The sequence below is a fragment of the Embiotoca jacksoni genome, unplaced genomic scaffold, assembly GCF_022577435.1.
Source record: "Embiotoca jacksoni isolate LCO1_2020_lvr unplaced genomic scaffold, fEmbJac1.0.p SCAF_3, whole genome shotgun sequence".
Lineage (NCBI taxonomy): Eukaryota > Metazoa > Chordata > Actinopteri > Embiotocidae > Embiotoca > Embiotoca jacksoni.
In genome coordinates, this window is record NW_027185381.1 from 4,963,504 (window position 1) to 4,983,379 (window position 19,876).

At 39.1% G+C, this 19,876-nt stretch overlaps 1 protein-coding gene across 1 annotated transcript in view; it reads left to right on the forward strand.

Annotated features, from left to right (window-relative positions):
- Positions 1-19,876, forward strand: part of cadps2 (Ca++-dependent secretion activator 2) — a 226,537-nt gene that overhangs the window by 175,783 nt on the left and 30,878 nt on the right. Inside the window, exons 21-27 of the mRNA XM_069162236.1 lie at positions 2,927-2,956; positions 6,453-6,608; positions 6,870-7,017; positions 13,170-13,184; positions 16,702-16,776; positions 17,892-17,975; positions 18,140-18,172. Of these exons, the coding sequence (XP_069018337.1) occupies positions 2,927-2,956; positions 6,453-6,608; positions 6,870-7,017; positions 13,170-13,184; positions 16,702-16,776; positions 17,892-17,975; positions 18,140-18,172 (541 nt within the window). The remainder of the gene's footprint in view (positions 1-2,926; positions 2,957-6,452; positions 6,609-6,869; positions 7,018-13,169; positions 13,185-16,701; positions 16,777-17,891; positions 17,976-18,139; positions 18,173-19,876) is intronic.

The window sequence follows — 19,876 nt, forward strand, 5'->3', positions numbered from 1 at the left end:
CTTCAGTTTTACCCTTTCCTGGTTTTATTTCGCAATATTTTGTTACATAACAATAGTGTTAATGCTGAAGCTGAACATGATTCAGTCAACAGCATTAGTGGTATTATATACTTCAAACTGAGATGTTGGACAGTTGAAAACGTTGGCCAGCTGGTGACACCATGGGAAAAATCAGCGATTCACCTGAGTAATTAGAAATCATCATGTGAGCGCTATTAATATCTGAGCTGTAATTAATGAAGATCCATCCAACAGTTACAGTGTTGGACAAAGAAGTAGCCATTCTTATAGATGCAAGCATCGCTAAAAAAAAACTATGCTGAACTTCAGTGGAGCTTCATAACCCAGGGAATACTTCAATATATCATAATGACTGCTAGGTAACAGGCACAATCTATGAAATAACAAAGACACGTTCAAGTTAGTAATTTTTTTGTCATTAGCTGACATACATGCTACTTTTTTCACTCATGTTAGATTGTTAAGATCAAAAAGATTTAAAGTGAGCAGGGAATTGCAGATAGGAGACCTGGATCTGCTCAGGTCTGGTTTAAGGGATCTGGTATACAGTGAAGGAAATAATTATTTGATCCCTTGATGATTTTGTAAGCTTGTAACAATCTATAATTGTAATGGGAGGTTTATTTTAACAGAGAGACATAATATGAATAAAAGAAAAATCCAGAAAATCACATCATATAAAAGTTCTAAATTGATTTATATTTGATTGTGTGAAATAAGTATTTGATCCCCGAGCAAAACATGACTCAGTACTTGGTGGAGAAACCGTTGGCAAGCACAAAGGTCAGATGTTTCTTGTAGTTGGTCACCAGGTTTGCGCACATCTCAAGAGGGATTTTGAGGGATTTTGGTCCACTCCTTTTTGCAGATCCTCTCCAAATCCTTAAGGTTTTGAAGCTGTCACTTGGCAACTCGAAGCTTCAGCTCCCTCCACAGATTTTCTGTGGGATTAAGGTCCGGAGACTGGCTACGCCACTCCATGACCTTAATGTGCTTCTTCTTGAGCTGCTCTTTTGTTGCGTTGGCCGTATGTTTTGGGTCATTGCCGTGCTGGAAGACCCATCCACGACCCATTTTCAGTGTCCTGGCTGAGGGAAGGAGGTTCATGGCCCCGTCCAACACTCCCCTCAATGTGGTGAAGTCGTCCTGTCCCCTTAGCAGAGAAACACCCCCAAAGCATAATGTTGCCACCTCCATGCTTGACGGTGGGGATGGTGTTCTTTATTATTAAAGGTTATAGTTAGCATTTCTCTTCCTCCGAACACGGCGAGTCGAATTGATGACAAATAGCTTAATTTTGGTCTCATCTGACCACATTTTTTTATTTGACCTTTATTTAACCAGGTAATATCAATTGAGAACCAATTCTCATTTACAATGATGACCTGTCAGCACAGTCCACAGACCTGAGGTGCATGTTTTTGGATGATGGGAGGAAGCCGGAGAACCCGGCGAGAACCCACGCAAGCACAGGGAGAACATGCAAACTCCTCACAGAAAGGCCCAGGACCGGATTCGAACCCAGAACCTTTTTGCTGTGAGGCGACAGTGCTAACCACTGCACCACCGTGCCACCCCATCACCTTCTCCCAAGCCTTCTCTGAATCATTCAGGGTTTCATTGGCAAACTTCAGACATTATCTATGCCTTCTTGAGCAGGGGGGCCTTGTGGGAGCTGCAGAATTCTAATCCATTACGGCGTAGTGTATTACCGATGGTTTTCTTGGTGACTGTGGTCCCAGCTGTCTTGAGATCATTAACAAGTTCCTCCCGTGTAGTTCTGGGTTGATCCCTCACCTTTCTCATGATCATCGATACCCCATGAGGCGAGGTCTTGCATGCAGCCCCAGACCGAGGGTGATTGATGGTCATTTTGTGTTTCTTCCATTTCTGAGTAATCGCACCAACAGTTGTCTCCTTCTCACCAAAGTGCTTGCCAATGGTCTTGTAGCCCATTCCAGCCTTGTGCAGGTCTATAGTGTTGTCCCTAACGTCCTTTGGTCTTGCCCATGGTGGAGAGGTTGGAATCTGATTGATTGACAGGTGTCTTTTATACAGGTAATGAGTTGAGACAAGTGTCTTTTATACAGGTGACGACTTGAGATTCGGAGTACTTTCTTAAAGTGAGAAACTAATCTAACTGGTCTGTGGGAGCCAGAATTATTCCTGGTTGGTAGGGGATCATATACTTATTTCACACAAATGCAAATCAATTTATAACTTTTATATGATGTGATTTTCTGGATTTTGTTTTTGATATTCTGTCTCTCGCTGTGAAAATAAATCTGCCATTACAATTATAGACTGTTTATTTCTTTGTCAGTGGGCAAACTTACAAAATCAGCAAGGGATCAAATAATTATTTCCTTCACTGTAGGTGAAGACCTTTAGTCTGGACTGCTCTCTGATTCTTTTAAATATTCAGCAGTGGCATCACAGCTTCTGTTCAGTCTGCCTGCATGTTTGTCACTGTCAACATAACTAAAATCAATGAATCCATAACGAAACTACACCAGTAAGAATTCCACTGATTCTTTTTGCTTTGCTTTACTTCCCTGCATGATACCCTGTTTAAGTTTCAGTTACCTTTTGAATGTAATTTATTGAAATTCACAAAAAATTTTGTTTTGTGGTCTGTGAGAGTGACCTGAAGAGCTCACTGCATTGATTTGTCTGAATAAGCCAGGCTCAGCATGAGAGGGAGGCTTGTGGTTTCAGGTTGTTTCATTGACACTGTGGCTGTTATGTCAGCACGGCGTTGTTTGCATTTGATCGGTTCTCAAAAACTTCCTCCAAAAGATTTTGTGATTCCCCATGTGTCATGAGCTCTTTTGCTGTGCAGTGTGCATGCTACAATGTGATGAATATCAATGTAATAACGCAGCACCTCAATTTTCTGTTGCAGCTTGCAAGGGATAAATCTACCTGACATCTTGTAAGTTGACAGATATTTCAAGTGAGAAAGCTTCTTTAAAATAAAGGCCGCCTGCTCCTCTTTACCTTCGAAATGCCCCACGGTAAACAAAGCAAACTATGTGAAAACAAAATGAAGAAGTGACAACAGAGACTCGCAAGATAGGAGGACCATCTCATCTCTGACAGAATCAGGCTGAGGTGGGTGGCCATCTGCCTTAACACGTCAAGGTGAGGGGAGAGCTTATAGGGAGAAAAACAGCACGGAAAGACATGGGGCAATAAACACCGGGAATGTTGTTGGGGCCAGTAACCGCAGATCAGAGACATGCAGCTCCTGAGCCAGAACTACCTACAGAAAAAGCACAAACTAGGGGAAAAAGAGGACACAAAGGTAAATGACATGCAAATGTAGAATATGAATGCATGGGGAGTGAAAGAGATAGTAGTGATGAGGGGTGCTTAGTGTATTATCGGCTAGCTAGTATTAATAGCTAAGCGATAGTTCAGGGTCACCTGAGCCTTTTATTTGTGTAAGCCACAGAAATAATAATAATGTAATACCTTGTCATATAGAACGGGCTTCTTTAGTTGTTTGTACTACATTGAACTTCACATCTCCAACTACCAACACACTGACCACACTACTGAACTGAAGACCGACTGAATCAATGCTGAATGGTCTTGTGAGCAGTAATGCATTCGAAAAGTGATGCCACAGCTTTGCATTGGGAAAAAAAGTGAATGACTATGAATTTTGAACAAAAGTAAACAGAGATTTAAATTAATAAATAATGTGTTTCCCACTTTTTATTTTCCCTTATTCTACCACATGTACAAATCAACTAATCACAGTGATCTCATTGAAGAGAACTGATTTTGCTGCAAATGTTGCAAAATGACTGGCATGATGAAGCGTTAAGATTATGTGCATAGTTAATGCACAATGTAAATCACTGGTTCCAAATTCTCATTTTTTTTTCTTACTTCAGTTTTATATTATTGTGACTGTCTTTGGTTTCTGGATTGTTGATAAAACAAGACATTTAAGCCTTGCTGTTCTTCTTTGGCAACTTCTGACAGACATGTAGCACGGCTAAACAATTAATTCATTAAATTGAAAATTTATTGAGAAATCAATCAGTCAATCAAAGTGACTGTTAGTTTCAGTTGTGCAGCAGGTTCAGCTGTAAAATCAGTAAGATTTATGTGCTCAGTCTGATTTTGTAAAAACATATCCAAATGTCTTAAAAGGGTCTGTTTCAGAGCGAGTGAATGTGCAGCAGAACTGTCAGCATTCGTGGTGATGCGATGGGGGGGTCTCAAGAGGCTGGCCGAGGGTGTGTTTCTTAAAAAGGCTCCTCAGTCTGACTCCCCCAGCCTTTCCCACAACACAGACCACACTGTTCCTCTAGCTCACTTCACGTGGCCCTTTTTTGAGCCATGAAAAAAAAGAGAGAGAAAAAAAAGATGGCACTTCATTAGCGAGCACAGACGGGCGAGTGGGATCGTCCCGTTCCCTGGGGAGCGGAGCAGAGCGCACTCAGAGAAGAGCACCACTAATTAGACATGAGGGGGATAGCCACTGAGCGTTTAATTGCACCGCGGACTCAGCCCAAAGCATTTATTCCTGTGTGCCACTTGTTAAGGTAACAGTCTTTTAAAGGCAAAGTGAGAAAAGTGAGGGAGTGAGTGGCGCTTGTTTTAACCCCCTTGTCACCCCACCCCACTTCCCTCCTCCCGTGGCTGTCATTCTAGCTGGCCGCTGTACACTTGGATGTCGGTGGTGGTGAGCGTTGCCATGTGTTGCTGTGTAACCTGTGCGCAGGGGAGAAGGTGGAGAGAGGGTCCATCTGTCTCTGTTTCAGCGTAGCTTTTGTTTACTGACTGAAACCGCACAGCTCTGCATTTAAACTACCAAAGACCTGTTGAAGAACCACTCCAGAAGCTAAAAACCTGTCCTTACAAGATACTGTGATGTGATACCTATGATGATTTCTCTCATCACTGGTTGTGCAAAAAAAATATATTTGAAAATCAATTTGATAACCCATCTCAATCATCAACAAACTTTTAAATGTACAACACACTCACAGCTGCTGAAAAAAGTATATTTATGAACCATATAGTTCATGAAATGAAATTATGAAATTGATCACGTAATAAATTTGGTCTTTTCTTACATTAACAGTTTCTGGCAATTCTTCATTTCTAGCGTCTCCAATTTCACGATATTTTTTTTTTGAAAAATAGGCCCCATATATAAAAGTAAAGCATTTGAAAATATATATTTTCATTACAAGGCTGTGAAACCTCAGGTGGTGGGGTTTTATTGAATACACCAATACAGAGGTTTTTTCCAAAATGGTCCCTGTAAGCAGCTGCAAAACCTTCCAAAGATCACAAACATGACAGTCTACATTGTCCGCTCTCCTTGTAAGCGCAGGTGGAACCACCTGCCGGGCACTTCGGCCTGTCGCACCATTTAGTATTGGAGCGACCCTTCACTGATGTTTTGTTCCTTTAATCCCAAAACATTTCAAGGTGGTGGGGCAGCAGTAGGGGCATCCCCTACCGACCTCTGCAGATGGCTTTAGGATCCTTGCTCTTCACACATCCAGAGCCAGGAGCTCCCTTTTTCTGCCATCTCCGCCAGCTCTTTGAGAGCCTTCCTCAGTCGGGAGATGTGGTCTCAAGAGACCGACAAACTTTTACCGGATAGGCAAATGCCCATCACCCTGCTTGTGACCAAAAAGCTCCTTGCACTTGTCTTTCTTTTTTCTCGAAGGCAGCCTCCATTTATTCTCAACCTTACTTGGGTATCCCTCCACATATCCGCTCATGTAACAGCCCTGTTGATCACAGCCTGACAGGTTGTCCAGTTTCCTTGCTGTTGTCAGCTGACAGTTCTGATATTTTAGCTCTTCTCTTCCATATTCACAGCTTCAGAGATCATTTCCTTCTTTGTGGCTTTGGACCACATTTTCTGAGCTTTTCTCCATCCAAAACCGGCTATCTCATGGATAAGAGACTCAGCAAACGATATACTAGAGAGCATAACGTTCACTTCAATCCTAAAAAACGTTTGTTTTTTTTATTTTTGTAAACAAATGAAAAATACAAGTATTAAATTACACTCTCTTAAAACTTGTTAAAAGTAACTTGACAACGCTTGTATGGACCTTTCTATCAACAGTCTAGTCCAAAACAGGAGGTAAAGTTTGTTGAAGTGAAGCTGTCTGAATGCTGTTTGAAAATAATGTATTCCAGTGAAAATGAATAGGTGGTCTCGTCAGAATACCATGGACAGTACGTTACGGTGCTCTGCTCATTACACAGTGATACTAAACATGAACAACGATCCTCCCTCCTCCTCCACATTCTTTCACTTTTCAAAACAAGAGTTTGGTCGAAGAAATGAGCATTAGAAGATCCAATAGCCACAGGTCCATGAAAAAGCTTGTGTCAAAGCTGTCTTTGTTTATTCCTGTTGATAACCCTCTTCATTCTCCCTGCAGTAATGGCTCAGCCACCTCTGAGGATTTGTTCTGGAAGCTAGACGCTCTGCAGATGTTCGTGCTCGACCTCCACTGGCCCGAGCCTGAGTTCGCCAAACATCTAGAGCAAAGACTTAAGCTGATGGCCAGCGATATGATGGAGGCCTGCGTCAAGAGGTCAGACCTAGAGTTTGATCAGAAGCTTTCTGTTTACTCCTGTGATAAATTCTATAGCGATAGAAAGCAACACAGGAAATAAACCCAACTGCCCCCAGCAAGCTTAAGTACAAATCTGAGCAAGCTAATTTCATACTTAAAAACATGAAACAAAATCAAAATTTGTCCTTTGTTTGTGATTATAAATATACTAAATGATAGTAAAATGTTTGTATTGAAAATCATGATGTCATGAATACCTGTTTGTGTTTTGACCCACAGAACAAAATCTGCATTTGATGCCAAAATACAAAAAGCGTGTAAGTCGACAGACTTCCGGGTGCCGCTGTCGGTCTGCACCATGTTCAACGTGTTGATGGATGCCAAAAAGCAGTGCTCCAAACTGTGTGTGCTGGATAGCGGTCAGGAGGTAAAATATTGTGACATCAGAAGGTTTTACATTTTAGTTTACTCCTTTTATGTTGCAATTGAATTTTTAATTGAAGATTTTTACAGAAAAAAGAAAAGGGGTCACTGCTGTTTATTTTTTACACACGTGCATCTCTGCTTTGATATTAAAAATTTCGATCTGAAATGTCAAAAAATAATATTTAATTCAATTCAATTTTATTTATATAGCACCAAATCACAACATAGGTTATTTCATGGCACTTAACATATTAAAGTCCTTACAGCAGAACTTTACATTATACAGAGAAACCCAACAATTCCCATGTAAGCTAGGAGGGAAAAACTCCTCTTTAAGGGAGAAAAAGCTCCAACAGAGGGAAGGAAAAACTCCCTCTTAACAGGAAGAAACCTCCGACAGAACCAGGCTCAGAGGTGGGCGGCCATCTGCCTCGACCGGTTGGGGTGAGAGGAGAGTAGAGAGATAAAAGGACAGCATAGAGATCCAACACGAACTGTTGGTGGGGCCGACAATCACAGAGCAGAGACATGCAGCTCCATGGCCGGGACATCTGCAAAAGAAAGAACAGAAACTACCCGAGCTAGGGAACTGAATGGAGAGGCAACAGACAATAAGCAAAAACTATGGGAGAGAGAAAGCATGAAGTTAGTGAGATCTAATGGTGAGATATGAGTGTATAGAGAGTGAAAGAATGAGAGAAAAGAAGCTCAGGGCATCACGAGGTCAGCCACAGTTGGTGCGATTGGTTAGCTAACACGATACATGCGAGGCAGCTGACAGCTTGCTTACTCGGCGGGAATCACAATAAACTTGTTGACTTGAACAACCTTGACTTTACAGTAAACAAGACAACATTCAATTCCAAGCATAGATTAAAAAAGGCCTCGCACTTCTCCAACATATCTTTCATAGTAACATCCTGGACTCATTCTCCGACTTGATCCAGAAGTACGGCATCAGGAGTGCGCACTTTCCAGAATATCTGCAACTCAAATCATCCATCCAAACAATAATTAATATGACCACTATCACATATCTTCCCCCCTCAACTTTGAGGTAAAAAAAAATATATCCCTTCCTCAAGAAAACTCCCCTCTAAAATATATGTAATAATCTCAATCAGACAAAGCGCTGTCCATACCATCGATATAAAATGGGGAATATGTGTATCTATAATTCCTAATGCTGACCTCTAGAACTAGATTTGCAAAAACAACTAATTTAGGATTACAAATATCAATTTACAACTCATACCATACAAAGTACTCCACAGAACTCACTATGGGATTTGTTTCACAAACCTGTTCCCATTGCAGATAAAATAATCCTGATACTTATGTTCAAGGCACCTGGCACTGCACAACAGTGAATACATTTAGGGAAGACATCATTAATTCATTATTGCTCTCCCTGGGCTGCAACATATCCCTATCCATCTCTGTCCCTGCTTACAGGAAACAACAAGAACAAGGAAAACAGTAAATTACTTGTAGATCTCACTATTGCCAAGAGAAATACTCTAGTGAACTATAAATGAAGGAACAACGTACATATTACACTGTAGTAGAAAACTGTAATTATAGACTACAGGCCCTGCAGGTGCAGTGGTATTTTGGTGCTGTGCAAGGTGCTTTTCTTTTCAGCATTTTGGCCGATTTGCAATTTCCGTAGATCAACGTGAACCCGGGCTGCACCCAGGTGACAATCTCAGCCATGAAATATACACACAGGCCATTTAATTAATGACCGCAAAATGGAGTTTAGATCAATTCAAGGCATTGATGCAGTTTATATACATCAGTGACGTATAAAGTACATTGCTCTTTATCAATGTTGATGTGCTCAATTTACTTCTGCTCACTCCTCAACATCATTCCAGCAGCTGAATTCAGTATATTGGATGAGTGTACTTTGTTGACTGACATTTAATTCATGTCAGTGTTTGCATGCAAGTTTTTGTCTTCTATCATTGAACCGCTTCCTACACTGGGCAGCGGATCTCATAATGCCAGGGGAAGAGTTATTTATTTATGTTATTTTTTTTTTATTTTTTTTTTATGATAATTTTTTATTTATTTATATAAATTACCTCTTCCCAAATCAATTTAACATGGTCCTCGCGTGGAGGCCGACTCGTAGTACCGTAAATTTAGTAATTAGAGCCTGAAGCTCTGGTCGGACGGATGGCGGTGCCAGTCTTCTCCCTCTCCAGGTCCAGGTTCTTGAGGTTCACCATTGCACCATGCTGTCCCAAAGTTGTGCATGCATTTGTGTTCACCAAAATACCAAACACATTTGCCACACCTAATTGTGCACCTACTTTTGCACTGCGCCTAGTCGGAAGAAAATAGGGCCGTATGTCTATAAAAAAAAATCTATCCACCTACATCCAAAACATAACAACAGATTCATACTCCACAAGACATCTTTTTTTTTTCCTACAATCCTGTTGACATGTCTATCTCTGTATCAATGTTTTACATTAATACCTAAAACTGCATGTATGTTTATAAGCACACACACCAGCTCAACACAACATCTGAATATAATGTAATAATAATTATTTTGTCTTCTGGCCAGACTTGCATTAATTGTCTTGTTATTCTGGCAGTTTTCTGTCTTGTTGACTGGCAAACTTGTCGCAAGTTTTCTAGTCGGGAGTTAGCAAGCTAGTCAGCTGGGGTGTTAAACCAGACCCAAATTTAACAGTTTATTCAGAAAAGTATTTTTGCAATCATCTCTATATGTGATGACAGACTGCAAATGTTAATGGTATGAGAACTTCCACCATTTTTTATTTTCTCGCGCTGTGTGCTTGGCGCTATTTTTTACCCGGTGCAAGATATAGAGCCCAAAATCATTCGAGATGAATGAATGTTTGTATTTTTCAGTTTGCATCTCACAACTCACCATCCGACTCATTCCGCACGGAGTGAAAGTGTGTCAGCTTCTAAAAACCTTCAGCAGTCTTTTATTTCCAGCATCAGAAAGAACAGGTCGAGTCAAACTGTCAGGTCAGCCTCTAAAACATGCCAGTTTCCCTCCAAACATCCAGCAGAGGGGTAGTTCAGGTTCATGTTCACTTGAAACAGCCAAGCGGTCGACATTAGCTGTTAAATGGATGGCCATGAAGTCTGTGTGAAGCATCAGTCTTAGCGTCACAGAGAGCGGAGACCCTTGGCTACTCGCAGTCTTGACAGAGAGCTAAGCTCGTTGTTCTCTTAACCTTCAGCCTCCTCACTTCGCCAGCTTCCACTGGGCCTCTGTTGCTCGAAAAAAACACCCTCTGTGCGTTTATTCCTGCTGACATACACTGGACACCTGCCTGCAGTGTGACCCTCTGTATACCGGCTTTGTCCGTGCAAACAGTTTCCACACAAAGATACTACTGCTTTCTGTTTCATATTCTTAAATCACAAAAGAGCAACAAATAAATTACCATTCACAGTTCATCTTTAATGCTCTGGTGCTGTGGCGACGGCAGGATTACTGTCGAGTACTAGTGCCGTGGCAATGGAAAATCTATATAGGGTACATACAGTTTAGTGAACTGTACATACAGTATTGAGTCTGACTAAAGCTGTGAAATAAATGTACTGGATTCAAAAATACAATATTTCCTCTGAACTGTAGACACTAGTACTGCCTTGCACTCATCACTTTGGACTTCCATTTTCCCCTCAGCCCATCCCATATACCCTTATTACTGCAACACTAAATAAATAAGAGGAAATACTTATAAGTATAAAGATAGTTAAAGCTAACTATTATTTAAACAATACAAAAAAACATTAGAATTGTCAATGTCCCTGCATACCAACTAACAGTTTTTCTCTTTATAGTATTAGAAAGGCTTTCTCTCAGAAAAAATTGAATCTTGTCTGCAGTTCCTAAGCTCTGCTTGGACAATCATCAATGTTGTTCATTGTGTCTTCATCATTGTCTTTTGCCATCACTAATTTAAGACTGCCATTTACTGTAAGTGCACCGAGATCTCAAGGAAACAACATGAGATAGAGATCAAAGGTGAAACCATCCAGAATATGTACAGATCAGATATTTATATGATGCTACACAAATTATGACAAACAGATGTCATGAAAAGATGTTTTTTTTATTATGTACAAAAGGTTATTTTCAACTGGAGAGAAAAGCCTAGGTTGTATATCCTTCCAGCAGCAACATCACACTTTTATGATGTAATACCTTGAAAGTAGACTTCAACAAATAAGTAAAATTTGACCATTTTTACGTATCTCCATTTGAAGGGGCAAAATGTATTTCAATAAATGCTTCTGCATTTCCGAACACAACAAATCTGAATTTGACATTGTGGCGTGTTGAATTTTTCATTCAGTTTGTTAGGATGAACTTCATTCAGTCTAAAGACGCCAATGTCTGAACAACCTTGATAGTTAAATTGTTCAGGGTGTTTGACCAAAGACTGACTCATTCTCAGGAGTTTTCAAAAGAAGAAATCCTTTACAACTTGTCTTCTTTCTGCTGGTTTTTACATGTTTTATTTTTAAAGCTGTCAATGGGTGATGGAACACATTAGGACTGGCAGAGACTGATATATAACTAGGCAAAGCACTGCAAAGTCTCAATTATTCTCTCTTATTCAGTGTCACAGTAAAAGGTGTGTTTGGTGACTTCTCATAAAATGTTTGCTTCAAGGTAAAAACTATTATTGAAAAGGAAATAAATAGTCAAATGTAAATCTTAAAACATTAATGGAAATATTATTGAAGATACTATTATCGCATTGGACATAAATTGTAACTTCTATGAAATGATACTTGTGAGTCTTGTAACAATAAAAAAAATTAAAAAAAACCTATATTCCCTTATAAGTTATTTAATTTTTTCTGTTTTACTTTTAAATAAATACCTCAAGTCTTTAGCAACACTAGACTACATTACAATACTTAATTAGTTTCACTCAATTGAATGATCAACTGCCTGGTACTCTTCAAAGTAAAGGGGCCCTATATATTTATACCCTGCACAGAGTAGGCGCAGCTCAGACCCAAGCGCATTGGAGTTTTGGTTCATTGCAAGGGGCTTTTTTTGTCCACGCTTTGCACCAGTTTGCAATATTTTTTCAATGATAATATTAGTTACCTCTTCCCAAGCTTATTTAACATGACTGACCCATGGTAGCTGGCTTGTAGTACCATAAATTTGGTAATTACGAGCCTGAACCTACCGGACAATGTTTGGGACGATGTCAGTTTCAACCTGTGTCCTTTTTTGCCCATTATGAAACTGACTATATGCTGCACCTCAGCGGTTTTAAAAAGGATGAGAGGAGCAGATTTGATTGGTCATTACTGAAGATGGCTGAGACACACCTTCAAATGATCTATTCCTCCACTGTGCCACGGTGCGCCATAGATGTGCCTGCGTTTGTGTTCATCGAAATACCAAAACAGTTGGCTGCACCTACTTACACTCCTCGCTCACCTTTGCCGCTCGTAGGCAGACAAAAAATACTTCCCCGTGCCTTTAACTTTGTTTTGCTGTCAATCTGTCAAAAATGACACAAATGCTTTGGTTTTTTTTTTTTATCTAAAAATTGTATTATCTCTAGCAACCTGAGGTACATTGGAGTGTCATTTTTTTTTTATACAATTGAGGACGCAAGTGATAGCAGATAACAATTATGTTCCATAATGGCAGTTTGCACTCTGTTTCAGTGAATAAATACAGACAAGCTGCTCAAAATCATTATTTTTTTTATTATTTTTTTTTTCAGCTAAGCAGATAATGAATAAGCTCAGACAATATTAGGCTCTGTACAGGGTATGTCCAAGTAGTGGTCGCAGGCAAGGTTTGCACTTATGAGGGAATGTAGTTATGTTATCTGCCTCCACCCCACTGCTGTCAATGTACATGTAGTTTTTTTCTGTCAAATTCTTAACTTGGAAATGAAAACAAAAAAAGACAGGGTTGTGCCTATCTGGTGTTATTTTAATAATTTGTTTAGAAAAGGTTACTAGCAATATGATGTTTAATATATGACTTCATCTGAGGAAATGTTTTTAATGTCATGCATGGTCTCATCGTGCTCTTATTTCTTTTTTTTTTCTCTCATGTTCTCGTCTGCCCCTCATGTCCATGCGTCCTGCACTTTATTGTTTGAATCCCAGATTGACAAACAATGGGTAAGTTTCTCCATCTCCTCATTGCCTTTTCCTCCTGTCACGTTTGCCCCTCATACAATCTACAACTAATAAAATATTTCCTTGTTTTGGAATCTCATTTCATGTCAATAAAACAATCAAAATAATCCACTAAACTTGTTAAGAGCTTTTAATGAAGTTTACTTTAGTGGTGCTCATGGTCCTGGAGAGCCCCAGCACTGCATATTTCCTCGAATCCATATTTCCTTACTTTGACCACACTTAAATATTTAAAACAGAGAAAGTGAAAAATATGCAATTCTGGGCTTCTCCGGGACCTGGATTGAGTGCTATTACTACAAAGCCTTACATCATCATCATCATCATCAGTTGAATATTTGAAGGGGTTTCTGGTGGTTCAGGAAATTCTGAGACTTCTTAAGCTTAGAAAAACCCTGGAAAAACCCTAACAGCTTTGTAGAATACTAAAGTGACAAAAGCCTTTAACAAGCTTATGTTTTTTTTATTACTGAAAAGTTGACATATTGGAAATTTTAGATGTCCACCTGCAGTTTTCTGCATTAGGCTCACTTGGTCAATGTATTCCTTTGCTTCTTTACTCCTTTTTGGTGGTGAATTGTCAGATGAGATTGAATTCATGAGCATCTTAGAAACAGGAAGCTTATCCGGCTGTATAAGAGCTGTTACAGTTGCTATGTTTCGTATTTGAAGATTCTGAGATCATCTACAGATCAACTATGTTACTTAACTAACTTTTGTTTGATATTTGGTTCAGCATTATTGATGTTATTTTCTTCTTTCTTTGGCTTTTTTTTGTATTAATATTTATTAGATAATAAATAGTGGAGATATCTAAGCGAAATGCAGGAAGACAGATGAGCGTATTACACGCAGCGAAGGTCCCCGAGCAAGGATAGGCAAAAGAAACCAGCCATTTCAATTCTCAGATGAAAGGACTTTAGAGATTCACGTGTTACTTAAGACTTGCAGGTCTTAATATTTGACATGAGTATATGCTACTGGCAGGATCACCCAGGTAAATATTCTGGTGTGGCCATTTGCCTCATACGGTATAACACATCTCATTTTGCATAGAGATGATGAGGTTGTTTAATGTGCCTGGTGGAATGCTGGTCGACTCCTCTTTAATGGCTTTGTGAAATTGCTGGATATTGGCATGCCAAACATACTCAATGGGTGACGTGTCTGGTAAAGTATGCAGACCATGCAAGAAATGGGAGGTCTACAGTTTCCAGGAATTCCGTACATATCCTTGCAACATGGAGCCGTAGAGTAACGACTGGATTACCAACGGGTCTCAGGATCTCATCCTTAATATCTCTGTGCATTCAAACTACCATCAATAAAATGCACCTGTTTATTTGTCTGAAGCTTATGCTTGCCCATACTACAGCCCCACCACACGATGGGCCACACTGTTCCGAACATTCACATCAGAAAACCTCTCGCCCACACGATGCCAAGCATGTTGTCTGCCACCTGCACAGTTCATTGTAAACTGGAATTCATCCGTGAAGAGATCCCCTTCTCCAGAAGTGCCAGATGTCATCAAAGCTGTGCTATCGCCCACTCAAGTCAATTACTATTACGAACTGCAGTCAGGTCAAGACCTCGGCGAGGTCGACTGAGATGGGCTTTTACATTAAATAATTTCTGACCATTTGTGCAGAAATTTATCGGTTGTGCAAACCAACTTTTGTATCATCTGTCTTGAGTGGCTTTGTCTCAGACAATCTTGCACTGGCGTGATGTGCTGACTTCACCTGCAGTTCGTTCTGCAGTTGTTAGGCTCGTTGCATATACTACCAAATTCCCCAGAAACGATGCTGGAGACTGCTTATGGTAGTGAAACTGAAACTGTGTGTGTTGGAGAAGTCGTAGCAAACAAGGAGACTGTGATGTCAGCATGGCCGGTTAAAATTAAACTCCATTACATCTCATTAGAATCTTCTGACATCAACACACCCAACTGTGGTTCATCTGACTTATGTTCATACCGTGGGTTAGGCTTGTTGACCCTTGGCCTTTGACCATTGCTATGAAGGGTCTTGAAGATATGTTTGTATGAACTGAGTTCAGACTGCTGGTGTTGTCAGTTTTCTGCTATCTGTCTTAAACGGCGACAATTTGCAGAAAAGCCATCAGCTGTTTCGGAAGCCCTCCTTCTAGTTCTCTTTATTGTTGTTTTACGGGAAAATAATGATGTGAAGAGTTTAATTGGCAAGCAAGCAGACAGTCTGTAAAGAATACACACTTGACAGTTTAATCCACACAAGAAACACCATTGCTTAATTAATAATTATGGTTTTATAGACCATGATAAACAGGGGAGATCAACTGTAATAATTGAAAATTTGACTGTCAATTCTTAGCAATGGTCATTTAAATAGTGGGTTGTTGAAAATGTGACCCAATCCATATCTGAAACATCATACAGAGTTTATAGCAGCAGCTGCTGCAGCTCAACAACCAAATAAATATTTCTAAAATAAATAAAAAATTTAAATCAGTTTTTGTTCACATATGGCAAAGACCAAACTTTTTTTTTTTTTCCCTTCCTCTCTGCTTTTTTATGGTCATTGTGGGAAAAAAATAAGGCAAGAGCAGCCTTGTTACTTAAGGTAAGAATAGAAAAAAAGAAAAGCTCTCAAGATTTGACAGAAATATTCAGCACACTGAAAGAGAGCTACCATTTTGTAGTCTCGTGGAAGGAAAAAAAAAAAAAAAAATTCGCAGTGACCTCCTTGGACCTGCAATTTGTCGGCGATCTGTGTGCTTTGTTGATTGAAATTTTTTAATTTGGGTTTTCTTTAGACGGCCAGTGAAAAGGCATTGTCGCCAACAGATGAACTCCCCTGCTGCTGCTGCCATTCAGTGCTCAGCCCCAGCCTTTTTTTTCTCTCTCTTTCCTTCAAGGGAAAAAGTGCCATGAATATATATATATTTTTTTTTTATTGGGGTGGGGGGGGGGGGTAAACGAGACATGAAATGGCGGATTAATTGAATCTTGTGTGAGCCTTTGGTCCTCGCAGCTGGACCGGTGCTTTAGAGGAATACAAGGCTGCTCTAATTGTAGGGAGACGCACAAAAAGTATCCTTCAGATTCCTTTGCTTTTCCAGCGCGGATGGGAATGTTATTCAGCAGCATAATGCATCCTATTAGCTGCTTAACTCAACAGCCTTACACGGATTGGAAGGTTTTTCACGCCTCACCATGCTGGGAGGGGTGTGTGTGTGTGTGTGTGTGTGTGTGTGTGTGTGTGTGTGTCTGTGTGTGTCTGTGTGTGTCTGTGTGTGCATGAGGACTTGATGTTCATAGAGTATTGTCGGATTTTATTTCTGTCATTTGCAGCACATACAATACTGTTCTGTATCAGGGAGGTGAGGAGTCATGTTTAACCTTTGTGTCCCATCAGTTTTCGGAAAATAACAAAACATTGCTCTTTGTTCCTCCTCCATGTCTCCCCCTTACCACCCCCTCCACCCCCGCAATCCCTCCACCCCTACTCCCCTACAGCAACAGTACCACTCCAAAATCGATGTTCTAATTGACGAGGCATTCAAAGAAATGATTTCCACTCTTGTCTCGAAGGTAAATCTCTTTATCCTCATATCATATCCTCTCTGTATTTTCTTGTTGTAGCCTATACATAATTTTTTATTTTTTTTATTTTTTTTAAATGTTTCAGTCGACCTATTCATTTTTTTAAGTTTTACTCTTTTAATAATTGTTTTATGATATTTTTCACTTTAATTTTCAGAAAGGTTCTTAAATGTTTGTACAATTATTATCGTATGTTCTTTTATCCCATCTTTCTTTTAACCTTTATTGTTATTATTATTTTAAACATTTAAACAAATATATGGTAGTATAATGGATTTATCCACCTTTTTACTTTTGGTGTGATTTATGACACGCTTGGAAATAAAAAAAAAATGTATGAAACATATAATTTATTTTTCGAAAGAAAGAAAAATCATCAGTACAATGAAAATATTTAAACTGGTTTCTAATACGAAAAAAACATTTTTATTTTAAGAACTTTCTTGAAACAGGCCATATGTGTTGAATTAATATTTATTTATATTTACACTTAAAAAGCACCTTTTTTTTACAGAAGATATAGACTTATTTATTATATATTGCAGTCATTGCCTATTTTGTAAAACTATGTCACTTTTATGGCTCAGAATTTTTTTTGTACTTTTGAGCACATGGTTCAAAGTTCAGAAAATAAAAAAGATGAGAACTAAAAATGTTCTAGCTATTTCTGTGATGTGCAGTAGGCTATACTTATCCAATCACATAAACTTTGCAAATTGCATCACAATTTTTAAGAAAAATTGCTGCAAAATTCTGTATTTTGAGTCACAACAATCACCAAAAAACAAAAACTAAAAAAAATGCAATGTCCTGGAGGGACTAATTGAATAAAAAATTTTTTTTTAAAAACGACTTTAGATAGGCCTAATACTTGAAACAAACTGAAATATTCTGACTGCACTGGGAAATTTGTCACATTTGATACCAAAAAACTAAAAACATTTAAAGAGAGATTTATTGACAAAAATTGCTCGTTGCAAAGAAAACTGAAAACAGCGAAATGCTATTGTGTGTGTGTGTGTGTGTGTGTGTGTGTGTGTGTGTGTGTGTGTGTGTGTGTGTGTGTGTGTGTGTGTGTGTGTGTGTGTGTGTCCCGTCTGCAGTTTGTCGCTGTTTTAGACGGCGTCCTCTCCAAGCTCTCGAGATACGACGAAGGGACATTCTTCTCTTCAATCCTCTCTTTCACAGTGAGTAGCTATGGTTTTGTTCCTGGAAACAGAGAGCGCCGAGCTGTTTCTTTCACTGCTCACAGGGGAAACCTCTTATTTGCTGGAAACCAGATCTCCGCCACTAAACTTCAGTATCATTCTTCTTCTGCCTCCTTCTTCTCCTGCTGCCTCCAATCTGGAAGGTGAAAGCAGCTGCCAAATATGTGGAAGTCCCTGTGAGTCTGTCGATCTACCTGCTGTTTTATTATTCACCTCGTCCGTCACATGCAAAGTGGTCTCTTTGCATTGAGCCAAAGTCATTTGCTTGTTTTTGTTTTTTTGTTGTTGTGTTTTTTTCTTTGTTTTAGTTTTTCACACTGTGTTAAACATGTGTGAAAGATAAAGAAGGTTTTATTACATCTGGAGCTCCACAGCCAAAGATTACACAACAAACCTTATTAATTGCGTTCTTGAAGAAGACGTGTCATGCTGAAATGTCGGTCTGTGGGCGGCGGTGTTGAGCGCGTAATGAACGGCGGCAGCGAGACAGAGATCAGAGGCTGCAGAACACAACACTGCGTAGCGCAAGAGTTTAAGTGTCGAGGTGATGCGTCGGACTACGTTCGAGGTGTGACAGAGATGAATTATAATTTGCAGAAGTATAGATTTCTCAAATATAAGGTGACTCCTAATTTTTCTAGTGATCGACAGCTTGGAGTTAACAAAGTGCAATTCCTCTGTGGTTTTGGATTTTTGCATGTTTTCCATTTTCCAACTCTTAGATTTTAATTGTGGCTGTTTATAAAATCATCCACTGGGATGTTAAAGATATTTATTTTTTTCAATTCTCTCAGGATTTAATCCCAATACTGTGGAGGACTGGTAACAACCAAACTGAGAATTAATTAAAAAGAGAAAGACAATTTATGATTTCCCCTCTCCTTTTACTAGAAGTGTTTAGACTGTAATTATTTTGACGACTATAAAAAATATAAAATTTGATATTGAACACAAAACAAGCTAATGTTGAAGAATGTTCGCAATACGATTTATGTCTAATAGTGGTGGCATTTTTTTAATCTTATTATAGCCTATAACATTTTTAATGTAATTAATTTTCCTTGATTGACAGTTATACCTGCATTCAACAATTTTGTACCTCATGATTTACAGTATGACAGGAACTAGTCATGGTACTAGTATCCTGAGGAAACACTGTACGTAACATATCCAACTTTCATGCAACTTGCATGTGTTTTTTTTTCACCAGAACCACAATCTCATCTTTCAGCAACCTTAAAGGAGTAGTGGTAAAAATTGTGTGAATTACGCTTTCATAGCTATAGAATTTGAAGCTACCAGGAATAGCTACGTAGCTTAGCTGAGCACAAAGCTTGGTTAGCCCCATCTTGAGGGAACGCAATCCATCTACCTGCACTTATAAATATAACTAAATAACATCAAAATTGCATTTTATGAAAGCTTACATGCAGGACTATTTTCCTGGCTGGAACCAATATTGTCTTGGAGTCTCCACTGTTGCTTGGCAACTGCTTCTGTTTTTGCAATTTTTTTTTTTTTTTTTTTTTTTTTTTTACAGTTAAAACAAACAAAACACATTGAATTAATGAATGAGCGTTTAAGGTGCTGATAGGAGGATTTTGTAGCCTTTGGACAGAGCCGAGCTTGCGGTTTCCAGCCTTTTTGCTAAGCTGCTATCTGTATCTTCATGTTTAAAATATAAATGTGAGGAAACAATCTCAAGATTAAAAAAAAAAACATCTGTATACTGACTTGTTGCTCCCAAAAAAATGCCATTAAAGGCACAACTTTGTCTTCATTACATAATATTCAGCATGTGAAATAAACAGACAGACCTAAAACAGTGAAGACTTATTTTTCTTTGTGTCTTTAAGGTTTTTCAGTGGTACATTTTCATT